Source organism: Haliotis rubra, unplaced genomic scaffold (genome assembly GCF_003918875.1).
Source record: "Haliotis rubra isolate DU_JTF1 unplaced genomic scaffold, ASM391887v1 Scf99, whole genome shotgun sequence".
Taxonomy (NCBI): Eukaryota; Metazoa; Mollusca; class Gastropoda; order Lepetellida; family Haliotidae; genus Haliotis; species Haliotis rubra.
Genome location: NW_025767734.1, coordinates 2237238 through 2258021, shown reverse-complemented (window position 1 = coordinate 2258021; position 20784 = coordinate 2237238). Strand labels below are relative to the sequence as shown.

At 39.6% G+C, this 20784-nt stretch overlaps 1 protein-coding gene across 5 annotated transcripts; it reads left to right on the top strand.

The window, feature by feature from the left end:
• Positions 1–11310: 11310 nt before the first annotated feature.
• On the top strand, positions 11311–20079 carry LOC124265657 (polyadenylate-binding protein-interacting protein 2-like). Of its 5 annotated transcripts, none has more exons than XM_046700454.1 (5): positions 11311–11325; positions 11714–11789; positions 16080–16223; positions 18542–18730; positions 19460–20079. In XM_046700454.1, the coding sequence occupies exons 3-5, from the start codon at positions 16083–16085 to the stop codon at positions 19523–19525; spliced, it is 396 nt and encodes a 131-aa protein (XP_046556410.1). In that variant the 5' UTR covers positions 11311–11325; positions 11714–11789; positions 16080–16082; the 3' UTR covers positions 19526–20079. The 5 variants fall into 5 exon arrangements, with proteins under 5 accessions (XP_046556410.1, XP_046556411.1, XP_046556408.1 ...); XM_046700452.1 differs by lacking the exon at positions 11311–11325 and adding an exon at positions 14689–14761 and having other exon boundaries at positions 11731–11789; XM_046700451.1 differs by lacking the exons at positions 11311–11325; positions 11714–11789 and adding exons at positions 13155–13265; positions 14689–14761.
• Positions 20080–20784: the final 705 nt, after the last annotated feature.

Here is a 20784-nt window from a genome sequence, read left to right as displayed (position 1 = left end):
CCTGACTGTCAAAGTGTGTTATATGTCCTTAATACCTGACTGTCAAAGTGTCTTATATGTCCTTAATACCTGACTGTCAAAGTGTGTTAAATGTCCATAATATCTGACTGTCAAAGTGTGTTATTTGTCCATAATATCTGACTGTCAAAGTGTGTTATATGTCCATAATACCTGGCTGTCAAAGTGTTTTATGTGTCCATAATACCTGACTGTCAAAGTGTGTTGTATGTCCATAATATCTGACTGTCAAAGTGTGTTGTATTGTAACTGATGGCGACTCCATACACCGTCACGTAGGGCTCGGTTAAGTAACTTATGGCAATCAGCTGCTACATATCGTTCAGTTCACTCAAGCTGTCTGGTGTAGATCATCTAGCAATAACCATTTACAGAGTACACAACGATAATGTTCCACATTCACAATAGCTTGACAATTACGCCGTCTAGACCTAGATTCCTATTAAAGGATAATTACAGATAACAGACTTCAGGACTTTTACTAGAAAGAAGATCGTGATTAATTGCAAGTTTTCCCTGGCGTTTAAAGAGTTCAGATTTCGAACTACAAACTGATGCAAGTCAGAAGTAAGCTATGTAGAAGATGTGAACTGTAGACTGGTGTTAAGCTTGTATTTAGAATATATGAGCTGTAATCAGGCGTTAAACTAGTATTTACAATATGAGCTATTGATAGGTGTTAGGCTATAGTATGTAGAAAAAATGAACTGCAGACGGGCGGTAGGCTAGTAAGTAGAATATATGAGCTGTAGACAGGTGTTAGGCCACTATGAGGGATATGTGAGCTGTAGACAGGTGGTAGGCCACTATGTGGGAGATGTGGGCTGTAGACTGGTGTTAGGATATTATGAGGGATATATGAGCTGTAGACAGGTGTCAGGCCATACTGTGGGATATGTGAGCTGTAGACAGGTGGTAGGCCACTATGTTGGAGATGTGGGCTGTAGACTGGTGTTAGGTCATTATGAGGGATATGTGAGCTGTAGACAGGTGTTAAGCCATACTGTGGGATATGTGAGCTGTAGACAGGTGTTAGGTCATTATGAGGGATATGTGAGCTGTAGACAGGTGTTAAGCCATAATGTGGGAGATGTGGGCTGTAGACTGGTGTTAGGTCATTTTGAGGGATATATGAGCTGTAGACAGGTGTTAGGCCACTATGAGGGATATGTGAGCTGTAGACAGGTGGTAGGCCACTATGTGGAAGATGTGGGCTGTAGACTGGTGTTAGGTCATTATGAGGGATATGTGAGCTGTAGACAGGTGTTAGGCCACTATGAGGGATATGTGAGCTGTAGACAGGTGTTAGGTCATTATGAGGGGAGATGTGGGCTGTAGACTGGTGTTAGGTCATTATGAGGGATATGTGAGCTGTAGACAGGTGGTAGGTCATTATGAGGATATGTGAGCTGTAGACAGGTGGTAGGCCACTATGAGGGATATGTGAGCTGTAGACAGGTGTTAGGTCATTATGAGGGAGATGTGGGCTGTAGACTGGTGTTAGGTCATTATGAGGGATATGTGAGCTGTAGACAGGTGGTAGGCCACTATGAGGGATATGTGAGCTGTAGACAGGTGGTAGGTCATTATGAGGGATATGTGAGCTGTAGACAGGTGTAATGCCACTATCAGGGAGACATGAGCTGTAGACAGGTGTTAAGCCACAGTAGAGGAAATGTGAGCTGTAGACAGGTGTTAGGCCACAATGTGGACGATGGGAGCTGTAAAGAGGCATTAGGAAGACGCGAGTTGTACACTGGCATCAGCCCAGTGCGTTAATATACGTTGGTTGTAGACTGGTACCGGTGTTACACATGAAGGTCGACTGGTGACAGGCCACAGACAGGGCGATGTAACTAATATTCAATAATGAGAGGCAAGGCCGAACGCCCAGGGCAGCATCGTCTGCGAGTTAGTATATATAGTATATAATGATATTTACACTGTCCTGTAGGCCACCAGGAAAGTACATGGGGACATGTGGTTGTGAAAATAATAACACGACAGCATCACGTCTTCTATACAAGTACCAACGAGCATGGCAGGTGAGTTATGGCCGACAGCGTCTTCACCCCCTACGAGCACAATGTATACAGACTCTTCAATGGCGAATGGTGAATGGCGTACATTGTGAACATACATGCACGTGTGGCCTTGACTCAAGGCTGTACTGAATGCCAAGCCCATGGATGTATTACTTAATTCTATCCTTCAATGAGGCAAGTCTAGATAAGTGGACAGTTCCTAAGGACGCCACCATTTAAACTATCAATCTTTACCTGAGAAACTTGTGCAAGTCCAATGCACATGCACAAACGCAGTCACCAGTTGAGCTCCAACAGTATTTCAAGTTTCTGAAGTGTTAAACTGGACATATTGGTATTTGATGGTGTGTGATGTGTTGGCTTTTACGTACACATACCACTGATTGCATTATCTATAACATGTCTTCAGCAACGTAGTGCTATGTCCCTCGGTCACGGTAAATGGTCGGCCGGTGCCTATGGTTTCCATGGCAGCTTGATTCCTGCGATGGCGCCAGCGGTTCTGGTCAGTGCTTGGGAAGAATCCTCCGGATGACATGCCCCGGATTCTTTGCGATATGCTCGTAGAATCTGAATTCATGACTGCATTCTCTGCTGATGTTTGTCTAATTTGGAGAGGTCTCTAGGTCGACAATAATCTCAACCCCTGTGTTGAGGATGGTGACTTTGAGGAAAAGCTTTTAGTGTGTGTATCAATGCTGGAAGTCACAACAAAGCAGTTCCGACTGCTGAGAGCATGTGCGATGTCTCAAAACCGGTACAAAGGAACCACTGTTTTTAAACAGCGGATACCCGTTTGCTACATTGTTTCTAGACGTTTAAGTCTATTTTCAATACCGGCTGTATTTGGTTACCACAAGTATGCTTAGTCTCTGAAAATATAAAAACTGAGAGAAAGAAATGGCTCCTTTTAAACTGAAAAAGGAGCTCTGAAAAGATGAGAGATTCTGAACCTGACGCCTTCACATAACGCGTTGGCAATGCAGGCACTCCAAAGGGAAATAATATGGTTCAGGGACTGTGAAACAGACCTTTTAGTTTAGTAAGATTGTGAATGTACGTGTGAGTTTGTTTTACTATAGTTTGAGCAGAATTCTCGCCACCAGCCATAGCACATCGGAGCACCAATAATCGGCTTCACTCACTTTAGTCATGAGAGGTCAACGAAACCGGTTTTGTGCCACTCTAACTTATAATTAATCAGCATCGTCAGGTCATACTGCATGTGACAGCCGTGCAGCTGTGATTGTTTTATCTTGGTCCTATAGAACAACTCCCGACCCATTGGACCGCGGCACATCTCTAGAACAGGAATAACATGCATTCCTGCAATGCATGGCGCCCACTCTAGTATTTGTTATGTAATATAACAGCCAGATGTATGGAATACTGTAAGGGACATTCTCGCGATCTCGCGTTCTCGCGATTTCATGTTTTTATGGCCATATTTGACAAGTCGAGAAAGCGAGAATGCGAGATTTGACAGCATGTACAAATGTCGCATTCTCGCGATCTCGACTTTTGACAAAAAGTGCTAAGTACCAAAAACACGAGAATGCGAGATCGCGAGAACGCGAGATTTGGCCAAAATCTCGCGTTCTCGCGATCTCGCATTCTCGCACTTTGGCATTTTAGCTTGTTTCCAAAGGTCGAGATCGCGAGAATGCGAGATCGCGAGAATGTCCCTTACAGTATTCCATACAGATGGAATTGTTTATCTCAGTCCTATGGAACACGACACCCAACCCACTGATTCGTCACTGGAACTCAACAGAGTCATCTCCGTGGTAGAACTGAAATAACATGCTTCCTACGGTGCATAACGTTTTCTGTACGACTTGTTATGTTGCATAAACACAAACGTGTTCTTTATCCCAACACCAACTATAAAACACCTTAAGATCAAAACAAAACAAAACATTTTAAAGCATTTCGTCAAAGTCCGCTAGCGTTGTTCAGTGTTCGTTCGGAAAAGAGATAATTAAGTTTAAACACGGACTTAGTGAATGTTTGACAGAGTTCCGATAAAACGTTTACTTTATGAAGGGAAAATAAGTAAAAACTATGCATATATTCTAAGCATCAAACCAGCGTAAGTCTTTTTTCTTGACAGATATCGCGTTCCGGCAATATTCAAAGTGACACATCGATGTAGCGTGGCCCATTTGAAGTATCGTATCGAAATATAAGACAATGTAAAACTTTGAATCGATTCACTGTATCGGCGGCCCATGGATCGATGCATCGATGTGTATCGATGAATTGTCACACCACTAGTGAGGTGAGGTGAAATTGGGTTTAATGTCGTGCTTGAGAATATTTCGCTCATATGACGACGTGCATGAGTGTGTATGTGTATGTGCGGCTGCTTGTACACTGAGACACCATGCCCCAGTAAAGCATGAATACCCCACTCAGACACGTTATACTGACTCCGAGCCAACCAGTCCTGCTTGTACCTATGAATGCCGAGCGCCAGGCAGGGACCAACAAGTACCAAATTTTAACGTCTTTTGGTATGACGAGGTCGGGGATCGAACCCGCGACCTTCCGCTCTCCGGGCGGACGCTCTAACCACACCACGGAGGTGTAGGAGGCCACTAGTCAACCTGTGCACCAACTGGATGGGTTGACACCCATTTGAGAGACAGACAGACAATTGACAGACACTGAGCTAGAAGGTTAATTAGGGTAACATAGAACAGTCCACTGTCCAGCTAGTAGAGTAGGGTGAGCCTTAGTCTGTTGTACAGACCCTGAAGCAAATATATCCAAGAAAGCCCACGCAAGTCTACAAAATGTGGCAAGTCTAGATTTCCTCAGCTTCAGGTTACAGTCCACTGTCCAGCTAGTAGAGTAGGGTGAGCCTTAGTCTGTTGTACAGACCCTGAAGCAAATATATCCAAGAAAGCCCACGCAAGTCTAGAAAATGTGGTAAGTCTAGATTTCCTCAGCTTCAGGTTCGGAAGATGAAGAAAGTCTCAGGGTTCCTTTTCATTATATTTTATTATTTTTTTACTATGAACTTTTTTCAGTAAAATATGTTCATTTCAGGGACTAGTTGTTAGTCTAGGTGAGCTTCAAACAGGTTCTTACTGAGAAGTTTGATTGTGTGTAACTAGGACTTTGTTGTGATTAAATGATAATCTGTCTTCTCTTCTCCAAATTGTTTTTATTATCAGTTACTATAGAATATAAAAACAGGTTTGTCACTGAGAGGTTTGATTGTGTTTATTGATTGAAACATATTTTATTCATTCAAGAAAAGGATTGGGCGCAAGTTATCCAACTTAAAAAAGCCCTCTCCCAATAATAGGATATTTACAACAGAAGTTAACTGTAAAAACGTTTGTTTGAGAGATATAGATGTGTACATATTTGAAAACATTCTGTACATGCCATGTAAGATAAGATTAATACCAATCAGTGTTCTAAGTTTAACAATGCCTTCTATAGATTGTAACAGTTTATGTCTCTGAATAGTATACAGTGGACATTCAAGGAAGTAATGAAAAACATTCTCACATCCATGGTAACATTGACATGATGCGTCATTTTTTATATTTATTGACTTTTATTTATTTATTTTTTTAAAATATATTTTTGGTAGTAGGAACTTTAATTTCTGAAATGATCGAGTCATTTTTTGACAATGTTTTCAACATGATGCTGCCAACTCTCGTTAGACGAGAAGCTTAAGTCAAAATGTTTATGAAAATCAACTATTTTATCTTGCAGCAATCAAAATTCAAATTAATGTCTTTTCGACCACCTTTCAAAGTAAATAATACAGCTCCAGTTTTTTTTATTCTTGTGTTTTTATTTGGACTATTCCATCATAATGTGTAGGTGATAGGTATAGCTAATCTGTTCATTGAACCGTAAATGTTGTTGTTTTAAGGCGTCTGCAAACTGCCTGTCTGCGTAATGGGAGGACACCAGAGGATGTACGACATGCAACATCTATACCTAGGACATGTAATTTCTGTACCTTTCGCAAGTAAACTCTGTACCTAGCGCATGTAAACTCTGTACCTAGGGCATGTAAACTCTGTACCTAGTGTATGTAAACTCTGTACCTAGTGTATGTAAACTCTGTACCTAGTGTATGTAAACTCTGTACCTAGGGCATGTAAACTCTGTACCTAGTGTATGTAAACTCTGTACCTAGCGCATGTAAACTCTGTACCTAGGGCATGTAAACTCTGTACCTAGGGCATGTAAACTCTGTATGTATGTAAACTCTGTACCTAGTGTAACCTCTGTACCTAAACTCTGTACCTAGGGCATGTAACCTCTGTACCCTAGGGCATGTAAACTCTGTACCTAGGGCATGTAAACTCTGTACCTAGTGTATGTAAACTCTGTACCTAGCGCATGTAACCTCTGTACCTAGGGCATGTAAACTCTGTACCTCGGGCATGTAACCTCTGTACCTAGGGCATGTAACCTCTGTACCTAGGGCATGTAACCTCTGTACCTAGGGCATGTAAACTCTGTACCTAGGGCATGTAAACTCTGTACCTAGGGCATGTAAACTCTGTACCTAGGGCATGTAAACTCTGTACCTAGTGCATGTAAACTCTGTACCTATAGCGCATGTAAACTCTGTACCTAGGGCATGTAAACTCTGTACCTAGGGCATGTAAACTCTGTACCTAGGGCATGTAAACTCTGTACCTAGGGCATGTAAACTCTGTACCTAGGGCATGTAAACTCTGAATGTGGATTAGGTAACCTGTGTACGCACAGGAAGCTTCTGTACCTGGGACAAGTAATATCTGTACCTGATCACCATTGGCGAAAGTATCCCGTTACATTCCTGTTACATTGTATTTCAGTAGAATACAAAGGTTTCACATTAGCTGTGATGTGTTACAGTGAACTACTACAAGTTAAGACGTATTACTCAGCACTCTCTGTGTTACTCCGCCCAAGAGTGTAGTACGTGTGCACTTTAAGAAGCCGCAAATCCAAATTATAAAGAAAGCAAGTCGACTATTTTTTGTGTTCCAAAATGTTTCACAGACTTTATGTCAGTGTATTTATGTGCTACCGGCTCACATCTGTGACTGATGCCAACAGCCGTGGTGTGACCTATATCTTGCATCATTTTTCAACGTTCTTAAACTATCAGCTCATGATCTACACATGCTTATGTTTCAGGATTTCAATGATGAGAGATAGTACAATTATCTAGAGGCGGTTATTTTCATATTCGAAGTATTGTCTATGCCCGAATCACCCACTATAGTCTATGGTTGCATAATAACTAATTATACCCTCTCACATATACGAATTACAACATTTTGAACTTCGTGTCAGGGCCATGCTGGTGCAACTAAGATCGGGCAACTGATGTAAGGGAGGTAACTCTTGACACGTGAAGCTCGAAGCTGGCCGCAGATTTTTCTGGCCGCGACTCTCTTTATTCCGCAACATAGGCAGATATAGAGTTTCGCAGGGGTTAACATCACCCCACCCCACCCCACCCCACCCCACCCATACACACACACCGCCCCACCCTTCCACATACCCTTTGTCCTGAATGTTTGTTAAATGAAATGAAGTGTGCACTCATCCCTCCCCTCCCCCTTTCTCAAGAGTGTGCATCCCACCTTTCTCAAAAGCTGTATACGCCCATGCGCACAATCAGTCGTCCAACATCCAAATTTGTTTCCCAGTTTTGTTAACTCAATAGGTGGTATATTTCTGTCAGTTTTCTAATAAAGCTTCCATAAATGTGGAGAAAATTGTGTGAAGTTTTATAAAGAACACGGAAGCTACGCATATCTGCACATACTCAAGCATCGAATATCATCTCAGCTAACTCCCAAATATCGCTGGTAGTAGTGGTGGTCCGATTAATTGAAATAATCGAAGATTGGTCGTAGTGACTAAACGACCAAGCAATCGATCATAATTTCTCATAATCGAACACAAACAATTCTGGAACACTTGTTTTCATTAACAATATTTTTCACATGGTTGGTTTTGTCTGTTATATTTCGTTAGCACTATAAGCTCGTATCAAGTCATGATTGAATTTATCTTAAAGGTCACATGCAACGTAAAACACAACTTTGCAGATTCTGATACCTTTCGGTATGGACTTACCGAAAAAAAGCGTCAAAAATGCAAATTCAACTTATAAAGTTGAAAAATAACGCGATGAAAAAAACCGCGCGAAATCGGAGTTCAAACGTTTCACTAATTTTCCCCAGACTTTTCTGGGGAATACGGGTTTCAACAGCTGGCTGCGCTCATAGCACGTGCGCAGTGAAATAGGTTCGCGCAACTTGGAAGCGGGCTGTCTGGTGAATACCGGTGAAGGCTTTGGAGTGAGCTAGTTTTCATAATGTTTTGTTGATATCTCACAGGCGCGAGCTTTTTGTATGTTATGACAGTAAATAAACTGTTTATATAATTTCATTTGTCTATTTCACCACACGTTCTTCTTACCGAGTCACTCTCTCAGTTCGATACTTAAAAGCAATGTCATTATTTAGCGTTGACACAATTTCTAACTGTGATATAGATATGTCGCTGTCACAGACAAAACTCAATGTCTTGTTTTATTGACACCAGTGTGTCTGCCTGCCTGTCTGCTAATGACAATATTCAATACACAACTGCGATCACTGACCACATGCAATTTGAACTTAACACCAATCAGGCTATACACCATAAACAAAACGCATTGATTTATGGCCCGAGTTCGGTCTCTGTCACATTATGTAATTACACAGACAGGCAGGTGTGATACTTGAACACATGACATGTTATGATGTCTGTTGATTGCAAAATGTTATACACAAAAAATGAGCATGTATTTACAAAACCCAACTTTCTATATATACACACACACAATGACCCGTGAAGGCGGTGATCTGCTAATGAACCAGCTAAAGATTCCAAGAAATTTATGTTCCTAACATACTAGTCATCCTTTAAAGATATGAAATTTTGCCAAAAACCCAAAAGAACTACATGTTTTTTCCTTATATTTATGTGCATTAACAAATTTCATAAATGACGCTAACCAATTATTTTCGATGATTGATCGGTAGTAATGAACCAATCATCAATTATGAGATTTTAACCAATTCCCAACACTAGGTGGTAGATAGACATGTATACGACGTGAACGGAACTATGCTTCAGCAAAGATCACAACCCCAAAACACACGGTCTTGTACAGGTTTGACCTACCAGGAATGGTTGAACGTGGGAGGAAATGTGAAGTCTGATATCATTCCTGTCATAAAGATTGATATCATGCACCGACCATAGCTGCAGTGACTGCATGGAACGCGAAGTGAAGGTCACGAATATGATTATAATATGTGTGGAATAAGGTAGACAAAAATTACTATGTGATTTTGTACACTGTGCTTCATTTGGAACTGAATACACCCTGTCTGATATTGTGGAAATGACCGCTTGTATACATTCAGCTTATTACAGACCTGAATACACCCAACATGATATAGTTTAGCTGACACCTCGTGCACATTTAGCTTATCTACAGCTGACGCCTCGTGTATATTTAGCTTATCTACAGCTGACCCCTCGTGTTCATTAAGCTTATCTACAGCTGACATCTCGTGTATATTTAGCTTATCTACAGCTGACCCCTCGTGTTCATTTAGCTTATCTACAGCTGACATCTCGTGTATATTTAGCTTATCTACAGCTGACATCTCGTGTATATTTAGCTTATCTACAGCTGACACCTCGCGTATATTTAGCTTATCTACAGCTGACATCTCGTGTACATTTAGCTTATCTACAGCTGACACCTCGCGTATATTTAGCTTATCTACAGCTGACATCTCGCGTATATTTAGCTTATCTACAGCTGACACCTCGCGTATATTTAGCTTATCTACAGCTGACACCTCGCGTACATTTAGCTTATCTACAGCTGACATCTCGCGTATATTTAGCTTATCTACAGCTGACATCTCGTGTATATTTAGCTTATCTACAGCTGACACCTCGCGTACATTTAGTTTATCTGCAGCTGACACCTCGTGTACATTTAGCTTATCTACCAGAAATGGGCTTCACACCTTGTACCCATGTGGGGATTCGAACCCGGGTCTTCGGCGTGACGATCCAATGCTTTAACCACTGGGCTAACCCACCGCCCTCTATACCAAAATACACGCAGTACATAATGTGTATTACTTTGCTGCAGGTAATTTAAATCCTGCTGAAGGTAAACGACAAAAAAAAAGAGTAAACAAAGGTAGGAATGAAGTGGGCAAAGGATGCTGTTGGGGTGTGACACGAGACACTCCCTTACTTTCCACACTGAATTGGGGGCTGCTTCTGTAGTATTTAATGGATAAAATTTGTTTCTGCAAAACTGTCCAAAGCAAAATAATTCAGCAACGTATGCTTTCATTGTGTTAGGATCATTGCGACCAAAAAAGTCCATTTTTAGGGTAACAAATCAAATTCTCCAAACAATGCAGACTTCAGTTCCAAATTAACTTTTAAACACCTTTATGAGCATGGCTTTTGATTGCGCGAATAAAGTTTTCAGTTGCCAGAACCAACTTAGACAGTTCGAGTTAAAACGCTAAATGTGTATAGGGCTTTTGGGGACCCTTAAATGAGTTCGACACAACTGGGAACTCGACACATCTAGTTCGAGACATCAGGGTAAAAATAATGATAATTATAAGGAAATCAACAGGGACCGAGAGATGAGTTCGACACAGCCGAAAATTCGTCTCAACCGAGTCGAGACATTGGGGTTCGGCTGTATATAAAATAAAGACAACATGTGTGTTTAAACTTTCGAAATACTGAGTCATGAGGTGTTTACCCCTTAAAGATACCATAGATCATTATAGTGCGTGCGTGTGTGTGTGCGCGTGCGTGTATGCGTGCGCGCGTGTTAATTAGAATGGATATTAGAGTGGTAATTAAGTTATATATCTATCAGTTAGAATTCACTAAATTATATCTAGGTCAACGGATTTTCAAGCGGAATATAAATACGAGTATTTCACAACAAGACAACATTCTGTTTCCGTGTTCATACGTGTCAGCTTTACAACCGAAACCTTTGTAGTTGATATTGGACGTATTCAGTTCAAGGTCAAACTTGTTTACAAATATTGCAGTCACGTGACAATCACTTTGCACGCAGACGGTGCCCGAATCCGATAAACCCATGCGCGTAGTAATAAAGTAGTTCTTGCGTTTTCGAAGAACTGCATTCACGAACTTGTCATCAAAGAGGAGAGTATGACACGATTTTGAGCTGTGAAACTTGTTCACGTACAAATTTTGCAACCGAATGTTATGTGTGCATTAGTCACAAAATCGATGACGACAGCGCGTATTAATCATGATTTTGAAACGATAGTGTTAGTCGTACAACTAGTTGCAATATCGCGATATTCTCACGACGTGAGTCGGGACGATGTTAAGATGAGTCAAAACGGACTTATTACTCACAGAATTTTACTTGTAACTTTTTGACTTTTATGGCATAAATACTACGGGTTTTTTCAAGTACAGTGACTTACGTGGTCACTGAGAAGTAGAACGGTTGAGTCGACTGCACTGAAATAATTATTTCAACAACGGCATAAGCCCTATATTTAGCAAAGCAATTATTCGTGTTTCAGCGCTGCTACTCGACTTCCGCTCCTTGACAACACAAGATCAAGAGTATTTTACCCTTACATCTCACTGTAACAAGGAGTAAGTAATGATTTATCATTTTGTATTGATATAATAATGATAAAGATGACTTGACTCGACTTCAAGAATTTTGTTATTACATAACTTTTACATTTCACTGCAATGTAAAGTAAGAAGTGATATATTGTATCATTTTTCATATCAATGTATTTATAATGATGATAAAAATAACATACTGTAAGGTAGAATATTAAATCATAATCTGCATGGAAATATTATTGCTACATTCATAATTTTAAATCACGGTTCGTGACATTATGGTAATGGTGATGGTACTGACTCTGGATGGTGGTGATGATGATGATGATGATGATGATGATGATGATGATGATGATGGTGATGATGGTGATGATGGTGATGATGATGATGATGATGATGATGATGATGATGGTGATGGTGACGACGACGATTTTCACAAGCTGGTCACATAATAGGATTAACTAGTCTACATTGGTGTAATCATTTCTAACACTATTGGTAACAATATGGTAATTATTGTATATAATGATGATGGTCCTAACTATGGATGATGATGATGTTATTTTTTAATCACACCTAGTTATTTCATAAGCTGGTCACATCATAGGATTAGCTAGTCAACATATCTAACGTGTAATACATCCTTGAACCCATGTCGGGTTATTGGCCCACTCGACAGTTGCTCACACAGTGATCCGCCCGGGTGTGTGGTGTGGGTGTGTGTGTGTGTGTGGGGGTAGGTTCTCAGGTAGAATTACAGACTATATACGGCAACGTTTGTTCATTTCAGGTGCAATCCTCCCTTTTAGGTTGCATTGTCGAAATCAGATTCTACTGCTGAATTAGAACTTTGTCGAAACAGTCTCATTAAAATCAGGCATTTGTTCTCGTTACCACTTTTAAACGCTTCAAACAGTGTTTGCAGCGAGAACTAAGATATGATTTTAATTAGATTATGGCTTAAATGGCCTTAGAAGCACGTGATGAACTGAATTTATCAATTCATTATTGATTGAATTGAGGAAAAAAGAATAAAAATAACTTTAATATATTTTTTGTGAGTTAATTCATATGTTGATATTGTTTATTAAAATACCGCGTTCTGTTCTTTTGTGTTTATAAATTGTTTGTTAGTTTGTATCTGTTCCATATTCTACAGATTTACTGTTAATTGCGTAATGTTTGATCAACACAAGCCTGAACGAGGTTAACCGTCTGACTGGTGTAGGCCGGATACCTATTGCAGTGAACGCAATCTTGTCATTTGAACTTGTATGATAAACATTCATTTGAACATACTACATAATATCCTGAAATAATTCGTCATCTTTATATTAAAAGCACACGTATGAGCTTTCTCCAGAACAAACCTTCGACAGAACGTCGACCTACCACAGTCCCCTATGAGCAGTTCTCAGGATAGTAGCTTGCACTTATGTTTACAACTCTGATGGTGGAAGTGTCTTTGTGTCGAAATCAGTTGTTTACAACACCCAGGTAGAGTAGAAAGATAAATATTTTCTCGTAACATCATCTGCAAGAGATATTCTAAAGTTTGTTGAACCCAACGACATGATTAGTGCGTGCGTGAGACGTCAGTCATATGTAAAAGCATAATACAAATCGAGCACTCCCTTGTCAAGGCCACTGATCTGCGGCCCCGTATGTTCATTCAATTCAAGTTCAAAATGCCTTTTCAAATTACCGTCGCTTCTGAATTACGTTTATCAATGTTTAACGCACCATTCTGCTTACGAAACTTGCATTGTGTATATAGGTAGATTGGACTATGGTATGCTTTTCAAGCCATTGCACATGACGCCTATATTATGGGACATTCTCTACTCTCGAAGTCCCAACTGTTACACGCATCTGTAAGCAATGACGCGTGACTGGCGTTGTCAGATATTTAAGGGGGATCATGGTACCCCGTTTAGCTGTCGCGACTTAATTAACCACTCTATGTCAGTCTAACTTATAAGTTGATTGTCACATGACCCTTTGTCTTTAATATCCTTGCTTACAAAGAGACGCTGATAACATTCATGGAACAGTGATGTTTACAAATTGACTTTATGATTATCCCATGGAACTTCAATGTGTTTTTAGATTAGATCTCCTGTTTTGTTTGTCAGTTTACATTTTTAATGTGTGACACTGAAATGTAGATTATGAGTAAGACAAAATCATATCTTCTACAGCCTGGTTTTAAAATTGTGCTTCTTTTTGTCACGTCTGAAAATGCATGTCAACAGTATCAGCCTGAGACATTGCCACCTGTCTGAAGCTTGATTATTGTTATTCATAATAATGAATTGTAAGAACAGCTGTTCACAGATACACTAAGTGACTAACAGTTAAAACTAATAAAATAGGATATTTGGGCAAAAAGCAAGGCATATTATATATCATCCATATTCAGATTTTCATGAAGATATTGTTTCATGGAATTAATGTGACAAGTTGACCTTCCTGATATCAATGTGATCTGTGAAATTTGTATTAAAACAAAGCATGAGAAGTTTTCTATGTTTTCTATTGCTACAACTTTCATGACCTGCTTCTTTGCTGCAAGCTGCGAAGGTCCATAAGATCACTGCAAGATCATGGGTATTGCAAATTTCATCCATTAATGACCTGGACCCTGTGACTGTCATGTTGTCCATATTATCCTGCTGTGATCCCATGATCATGGTTTCAAATCCCAGATAATCCCTGAACATGATCATATGTTTGTCAACATATGCTTGTATGTCATACATTTGTGACCTGCATTACAGCTTTGCACATCAAAATGGGTCCCCAATACCCTTGCTTGAGAAAGTCCTTTCCCTAAACCTGGAAAGTTATTTGAGCAGTATTGCACAAAATGCAAGTGAAAGATACTCGCAATCATTTTTTCTTCTTTCTTTTTTTTCAGACAAAATTGATAACCAACAAGAATTGTAAGGAGACATACTTTGATCATGCCAAGACGTCAAACAAGCCTAAATGTGATTAAATATATAATCCCTTCTATTTTCTTAATTATTCATTCTCATTCTGTGTCGATAGTCTAGTAATGCCAGTTCACTAATCTGCTAAAGCTATATCTTGTCAAGTTGCTGACATAACACTGACTAGTACAGACATGAATCAGCTTGTCTGTACTGTCAGATAACCACACTTCTCCAACCTTTATTGTCAACTTCAATAAGACATTGATCTATAGTTCATAAATCATTGACAAAACTCAGTTGCCGTTTCATCACACTACTTCCTACTTGTGAAACACAGCACATGTTAAGGTAACCTTGATCTTTGGTGATCTTATCAGTGGGGTGCCACAGGACATTCCAGGAGCTGTTCCAGCTCTTGTTAGCCACTCCCAAAAATTTCATGACATGAAACTTCATAGTACAGTATACAGTTTATCATGTAGCTTGGTTTATACAGTTTGCAACCTCAAGTCTGAAACCTGAATGTGGTAAAATTCATTTGGTGTTACTAGGTTTTTTATCGCCGCGAAGTGTAGGCCATGTGATGATACTAGAATGTACAGGAATTTGTCCTAAGGGCCATGTTAGGATTGGTAGTACATGTATAGAAGACACACAGGATTGTGACATGGACTGATGATAGTGTCGTTATTCCCCATGTTGTTGCTCATGGAATCAACCACTTTTCTGCCTTGCATGATTGATATTGCTTAGAGTAATGTTAAAACACTATTGTCCCTACCAGGTGAAGCTGGCACATGACATATCTAAAATACTGTACAAAGCCCAGCAAACACAATTTGTTGAGGAGATATCCCCATATTTTAGCTGCCATGATGGGTATGAATCCTACTCATCCTCATCAGTCTTCTAAGTTAAACACACGCCTGAAGAAAAGAGTCTAGTAAAATTATGTTTGATCTAGTATGCTCAGAAATATTAGTCCATAAAATAACCCTAAACTCGACAGAAAATTATGCAAGCGGCAAAGATAAGACAAGCAGCCGTAAAAGAGTTTGACAAAGACTGCCTGATTATCATAATTAGGCAGTGTCTGTGTTATCTCCAGACTCAAGCAACAAATGCTCATACTGTTTCAGGTTCTACAAACCAAACACATCAACATTCTACACCACTTCAAAATTATGCATGAAAGTCACTTGTTCTTTGTCATAACCAGTAACCCCAGTTTTAATGTTTAGAGAGTCCCTTGATTCATATACAATAAGAAGCCTCAAAAAGACCCACACCTTTGCCTTTGTTTCTACCTCTGCATCACCATTTTCTCTTGGCCAGCTATGATAATGGTATGTGTGTGCTTGGTGTGTTGCAGATTATGAACATGCGAACTCCGCCTGCATTGATTGAAGAGGAGGACAAGGAGGAGGTGAACAACAACACCGGTGGTGGCAATGAGGTCGACTTTTCCGAGTACCTGTGGATGGCTGATGTAGAGCTCGATGACTTTGACAGACAGGTGAGGGAACTGTTATGAGCTGGGATTGCAGCAGGAATACTATCCGACACCTCAGTGCTGTTTCGAAATGTTCAACACATGGTCTTGAATTTGTGCCAAGATTTTTAAGTCTTGAAGTCCTTCGACAAGATGTAAACACAATCTTGATTCATGATATACGATTGTTGTGGAGATGCAAATAACCTGAAATATGAATAATGTGTGCATATTGCTAAAGTATAAAGACACCCTGAGAAGCCTGAAATTCTACAACACCTTGGGGGATACAGTATAATTAAAATATAACTGAATCTGGCTATGTGGATGTTGCTTATTTCCATTCCTGGAACATGTCCAAATGTTACTGTAAGCCCTTACCCTTTTCATATATATCATGAGTGAGTCATTACATCACCCTCATAAACATCCATGGTGAAATTATATATATATATTGTAAGATCGTTATTATAGTCAGACACTTAAGTACTGAGATGACCAGTGGTAATCTGTATCATCTCTCCAGGATACGTTCTGGGATAAAAATATCCATGAAAATTTTGTTGTGAATGTTTTAATTTGTCCAATAAATTTTCATTAATTCTGAAAAACATTCTGGAAACCTTTAGGCTAGTTTTTTTCGGAATGTATGCAACTTTCACTCTCTCAGAACCTGTTTTCATCTCACATGTAATTAAGTAGTAAATTCTGTGACAGAAAAGTCTGATTTCTTGCACACTGGGTACATTTCTGTGCTGCATCTTCTGCAAGATATCCCACCTCCAAAATATGGTGAGAACTGAAGCCCCCCCTCAGTCAGTCGTCACATCAAACATAGTGAGAGACTGTCAGCAACTGAGAACCTCTTACAGTCAGTTTCACTCAGGGTTGAACACAACCTTCATGTTGCTTGTGCTTAAAGTACGACAGGGTTCGAAATACCCCATATATTAGTGTGCCATGGCACGGTAAATACAGAAATGGCACGGCTAAAAAATGTTCTCGTGCCCTTTTGACACGCCTAATTTTTTAAGAGACATAACTCACATTTTGTCATTTAATCCCCAAAACAATTATTTTTTTCCAAATTGAATAATACCATACATATCAGAATACTCATAAACCCATTTCTTTATTTAACAATAAATTTCAAATGATCATCATCATTGTCATTTATTCTAAAAACTTGTGGGCATGCTCGATTTCAGAAAGGCACACCTAAAATATTTGTCTGGTGCCTGAAGGCACACTTAGAAAAAAAGTATTTCGATCCCTGTACGATATTTTTGTATCCATTAACTTTCTTATATCCCCAGGGGCAGTTATGAGACTTGTCATGACATTTTATGAGAAAATTTGTTTCCTATATCATGCCATCTGTTGTTCGTATTTGCTGGGGCAGGTGACTTTGATATGTCTGATAGGGGTGTTGGAAGTTCACAAGTCATTTAAGGGTCTCACAACATTTTTAAGAGATAAAGTTGGCAGTGATTGAAGGTATTTTAGTCTTGTTGCTGTGACATTGCTGTATGGATTACTGACATTAGTTTCATTAGGAGTAAGTTAAACTGATTGATTATGATTAGGACAAGAATTGCTGTTCCGATAGTCTCACTGAAAATATGATAAATTTTCCATGAATGAAAAAGTCGCAGGTTATATGGTCAGTTCAGTGTTGTCTCAGGTTAGTTTGAGATTAAACATTTTAACTGTCAGCCTTGAATTCTTCTAACCCAGTCAGTATGAACATAAAAGGCAAAGGTCACCAGATGAGTGGTCTGAGCCTAGTTTTCAAACAATTACTGCAGCAAGTCAGCTGCCTAAAAGTGAAGTTAGTAGATATGCAATATCTTCAGTTAAGTTGGAACTACATCCTTAGTAACTGTTATGGGACATACTGTTGTCATTTGCTGTTTTTTTTATTTTTAGCTAACCAAGCTGCTTGACTTGTTCATTTTGAAAAGAATTTGTAGCTTGATATGTTTTATCATGTTTATTAGGCATACAATTCTTAGGGTATGGCATTTTATTTATTAAAAAATAATTCCACATTTTGAGAAGTTTTTCTTGATAGTGAGATAGGTAACTTTACTTCTGGTCATGGAGACAACTAAAGGTAAAGATTTTATAAGCGCCTCACTCACTTACTGCCTCTTAAACTATTCTCTACATTAAATACTATCGCTATACAGTGAAAATTGTACTGGTGCAATCCACAGAAGCTTTACCTCTTGGAAACATGTCCTTTAAAGGGAAGTAACTCTTATTTGGCACATTTTGGAACAAGTATTTTGGATCTCATATTTGACATGCTTAGACCGTTCCATCTTGAATTGTTGCAGTTTGAGGAGGAGTTGCTGGAGGAGGCTTTCATTGAAGCATGTTTTGAGGAGATGCTTGCTGAGGAGGAGGCAGCACAATGGTGTTTATTTAACCAGAACGGTTCCGAGGTGTCAGGTACTGATATCTCCACTGTTGAGGATGCATTCAAGACTCTTGAAGTAATAGACACCAGCAAACCCAAAGAAGAGGTGAGTTTCTGTAAATGTAGGTCCAAGATACAGAGTATTCAGAAGCACTTTTTAATACTTTACAATTCATGCATTCACACATCATTTAATCATGGCAGATCTGCATCACAGTGCATTGGAAAATATAATTACTGTTTCTGAATAACTTTTAGTATAGGCCCCCATCAGCATTTGCCGATGTTTTAATGGATCATGCTGCCAGACTTTGTAACAGTGTTGATCTGGATCTTTGTTCTCATATCACTGGATTGTCACAACTTGACACTATTATTTGCAGGCCACTGTCATTGAATTGTAATTTTTGAAAGTGTGGCATTAAGAAAAACATCTTTACTTTTGGATTTGGGGACACTGGAGAACCAGTTCCCTGAGTTGCAGCAATTTGCTGTATAGAGTTGCATCCTGTAGAAGTGCCAGAAACCTATGATTATGGGTTTTAATCTCAGTTATGTTCCTACGTTTGCCAGCATCATGCCTGTGCTCCTGGGTTAGGACTGAATGGCAAATACATAAGACCTGCCTCATTTTAAGCTGTACTTCCTTATTATGCACAAATGGAGGACTCATTCACTTTCTTCTCAGTGATTATTTGTAGCTTTTTGTTGAATCTGTGCCTTGTGTTAGGTGTTGGGGAAATAATCTCAGCATATACCATGCTTAGACGTTGTTATTCTGTAACTGAACATTCTGGAATCTGTTTCTAACATGTTCTTTTCATTGATGTTGCAGGTCGTAATCAACAGCAAATTAAACCCGGAGGCGCCAGAGTTTGTCCCACGGTACCTGAAATTGTGATGAAGGTAGCGCCAAGTGTGTATGTGTCCAAGTGTCATGCTGTCCCATACTGAGTGCACTAGCACTGGCCACATGTGCAAGCGCAACTGTGGTGCAAGTTTGTCTCCGGACTGAGTTTGCGGACTAGATGGCTTGCTGGTGCAAGCAATACTCCATGTGCTATTGGATGTGTGGTTGTTGAAGGGATGCATTTTCCACTGCCACAGATTTAAGCTATGATTAAGGTGTTGTTCCGTTACCAAAGGTTTTGTTCATATTATCATGCTGTCTGTCAAGGTTTTCCTGGTTCCAGGTTTTTATGAAAATACCAATTTCATTGTGATGGTTCCATGTTTCAGCTTTTAATAACAACTTTATTTCTTCTGGGCATGCTGAAAACTGCAGTATTGTTCCGTCAAAACTGCTTGTTTGAGAAGCACAGGGTTAAGTTGTTTGTCTTCTGTTTGTAGTCCTTTTAATACTGTAAATCATGGCAGAGTATTTGACCAAATTTGTTGATATGTTTCCAGATCTCTATGTTGAAAAGACAAAATAAAATGTTTTTTATTTTGTTACATTAAATGCCTTCTTATTGATACATGTATATTGAGATAGCAGTGGTGCTTTGTCTATTGGGGGCGGTGGGGTAGCCTTTTGGTTAAAGCGTTTGCTTGTCACACCGAAGGCCCGGGTTCGATTCCCCACATGGGTACAATGTGTGAAGCCCTTTTCTGGTGTTCCCCGCAGTGATGTTGCTGGAATATTGTTAAAAGTGGCTCACTCCTCCTCACTCGGCCAACTCCCAACCCAACTCACTCACTCACTACTCACTCACTCACTCACTCGCTCACTCACTCACTCACTCGCTCACTCACTCACTCCATTATCTTCAATCCATGGTCAACTCATACACTTTCAATATCTCACTGTGCCCACAGCCCAGTATTTCATCAGAATCATTTTGAGTGAGTTTGGTTTAACTCTACATTGAAAAGTATATTCACCCAGTGTCAATGTGATTGTAAATAAAAGCCTGAAATGGTGAAGCAAGGTCTTGCATGCTGAAGACCTGGGTTGGATTCAACATGGGTGCAATGTGTGAAGCCCATTTTTGTCCCCAGCTGTTTTATGGAATATTGTTAAAAGCAGCATAAAACCATATTCAGTCTCTCACTCAAAATAGAATGGAGATGTAATACACTGTGAAGAGTGAGTGAGTTTAGTTTTACACCGCTTTTAGCAATATTCCAGCAATATCACAGCGGGAGACACCAGAAATG

What these genes read in the sequence shown, in the direction of transcription:
- LOC124265657 (XM_046700452.1), top strand. Translation starts at nt 14,735, where the DNA reads ATGCCAAGACGTCAAACAAGCCTAAAT. An exon ending in TCGATGACTTTGACAGACAG is followed by an intron (nt 16,224 to 18,541) that starts GTGAGGGAACTG and finishes GAATTGTTGCAG; the next exon opens with TTTGAGGAGGAGTTGCTGGA. An exon ending in CCAGCAAACCCAAAGAAGAG is followed by an intron (nt 18,731 to 19,459) that starts GTGAGTTTCTGT and finishes TTGATGTTGCAG; the next exon opens with GTCGTAATCAACAGCAAATT.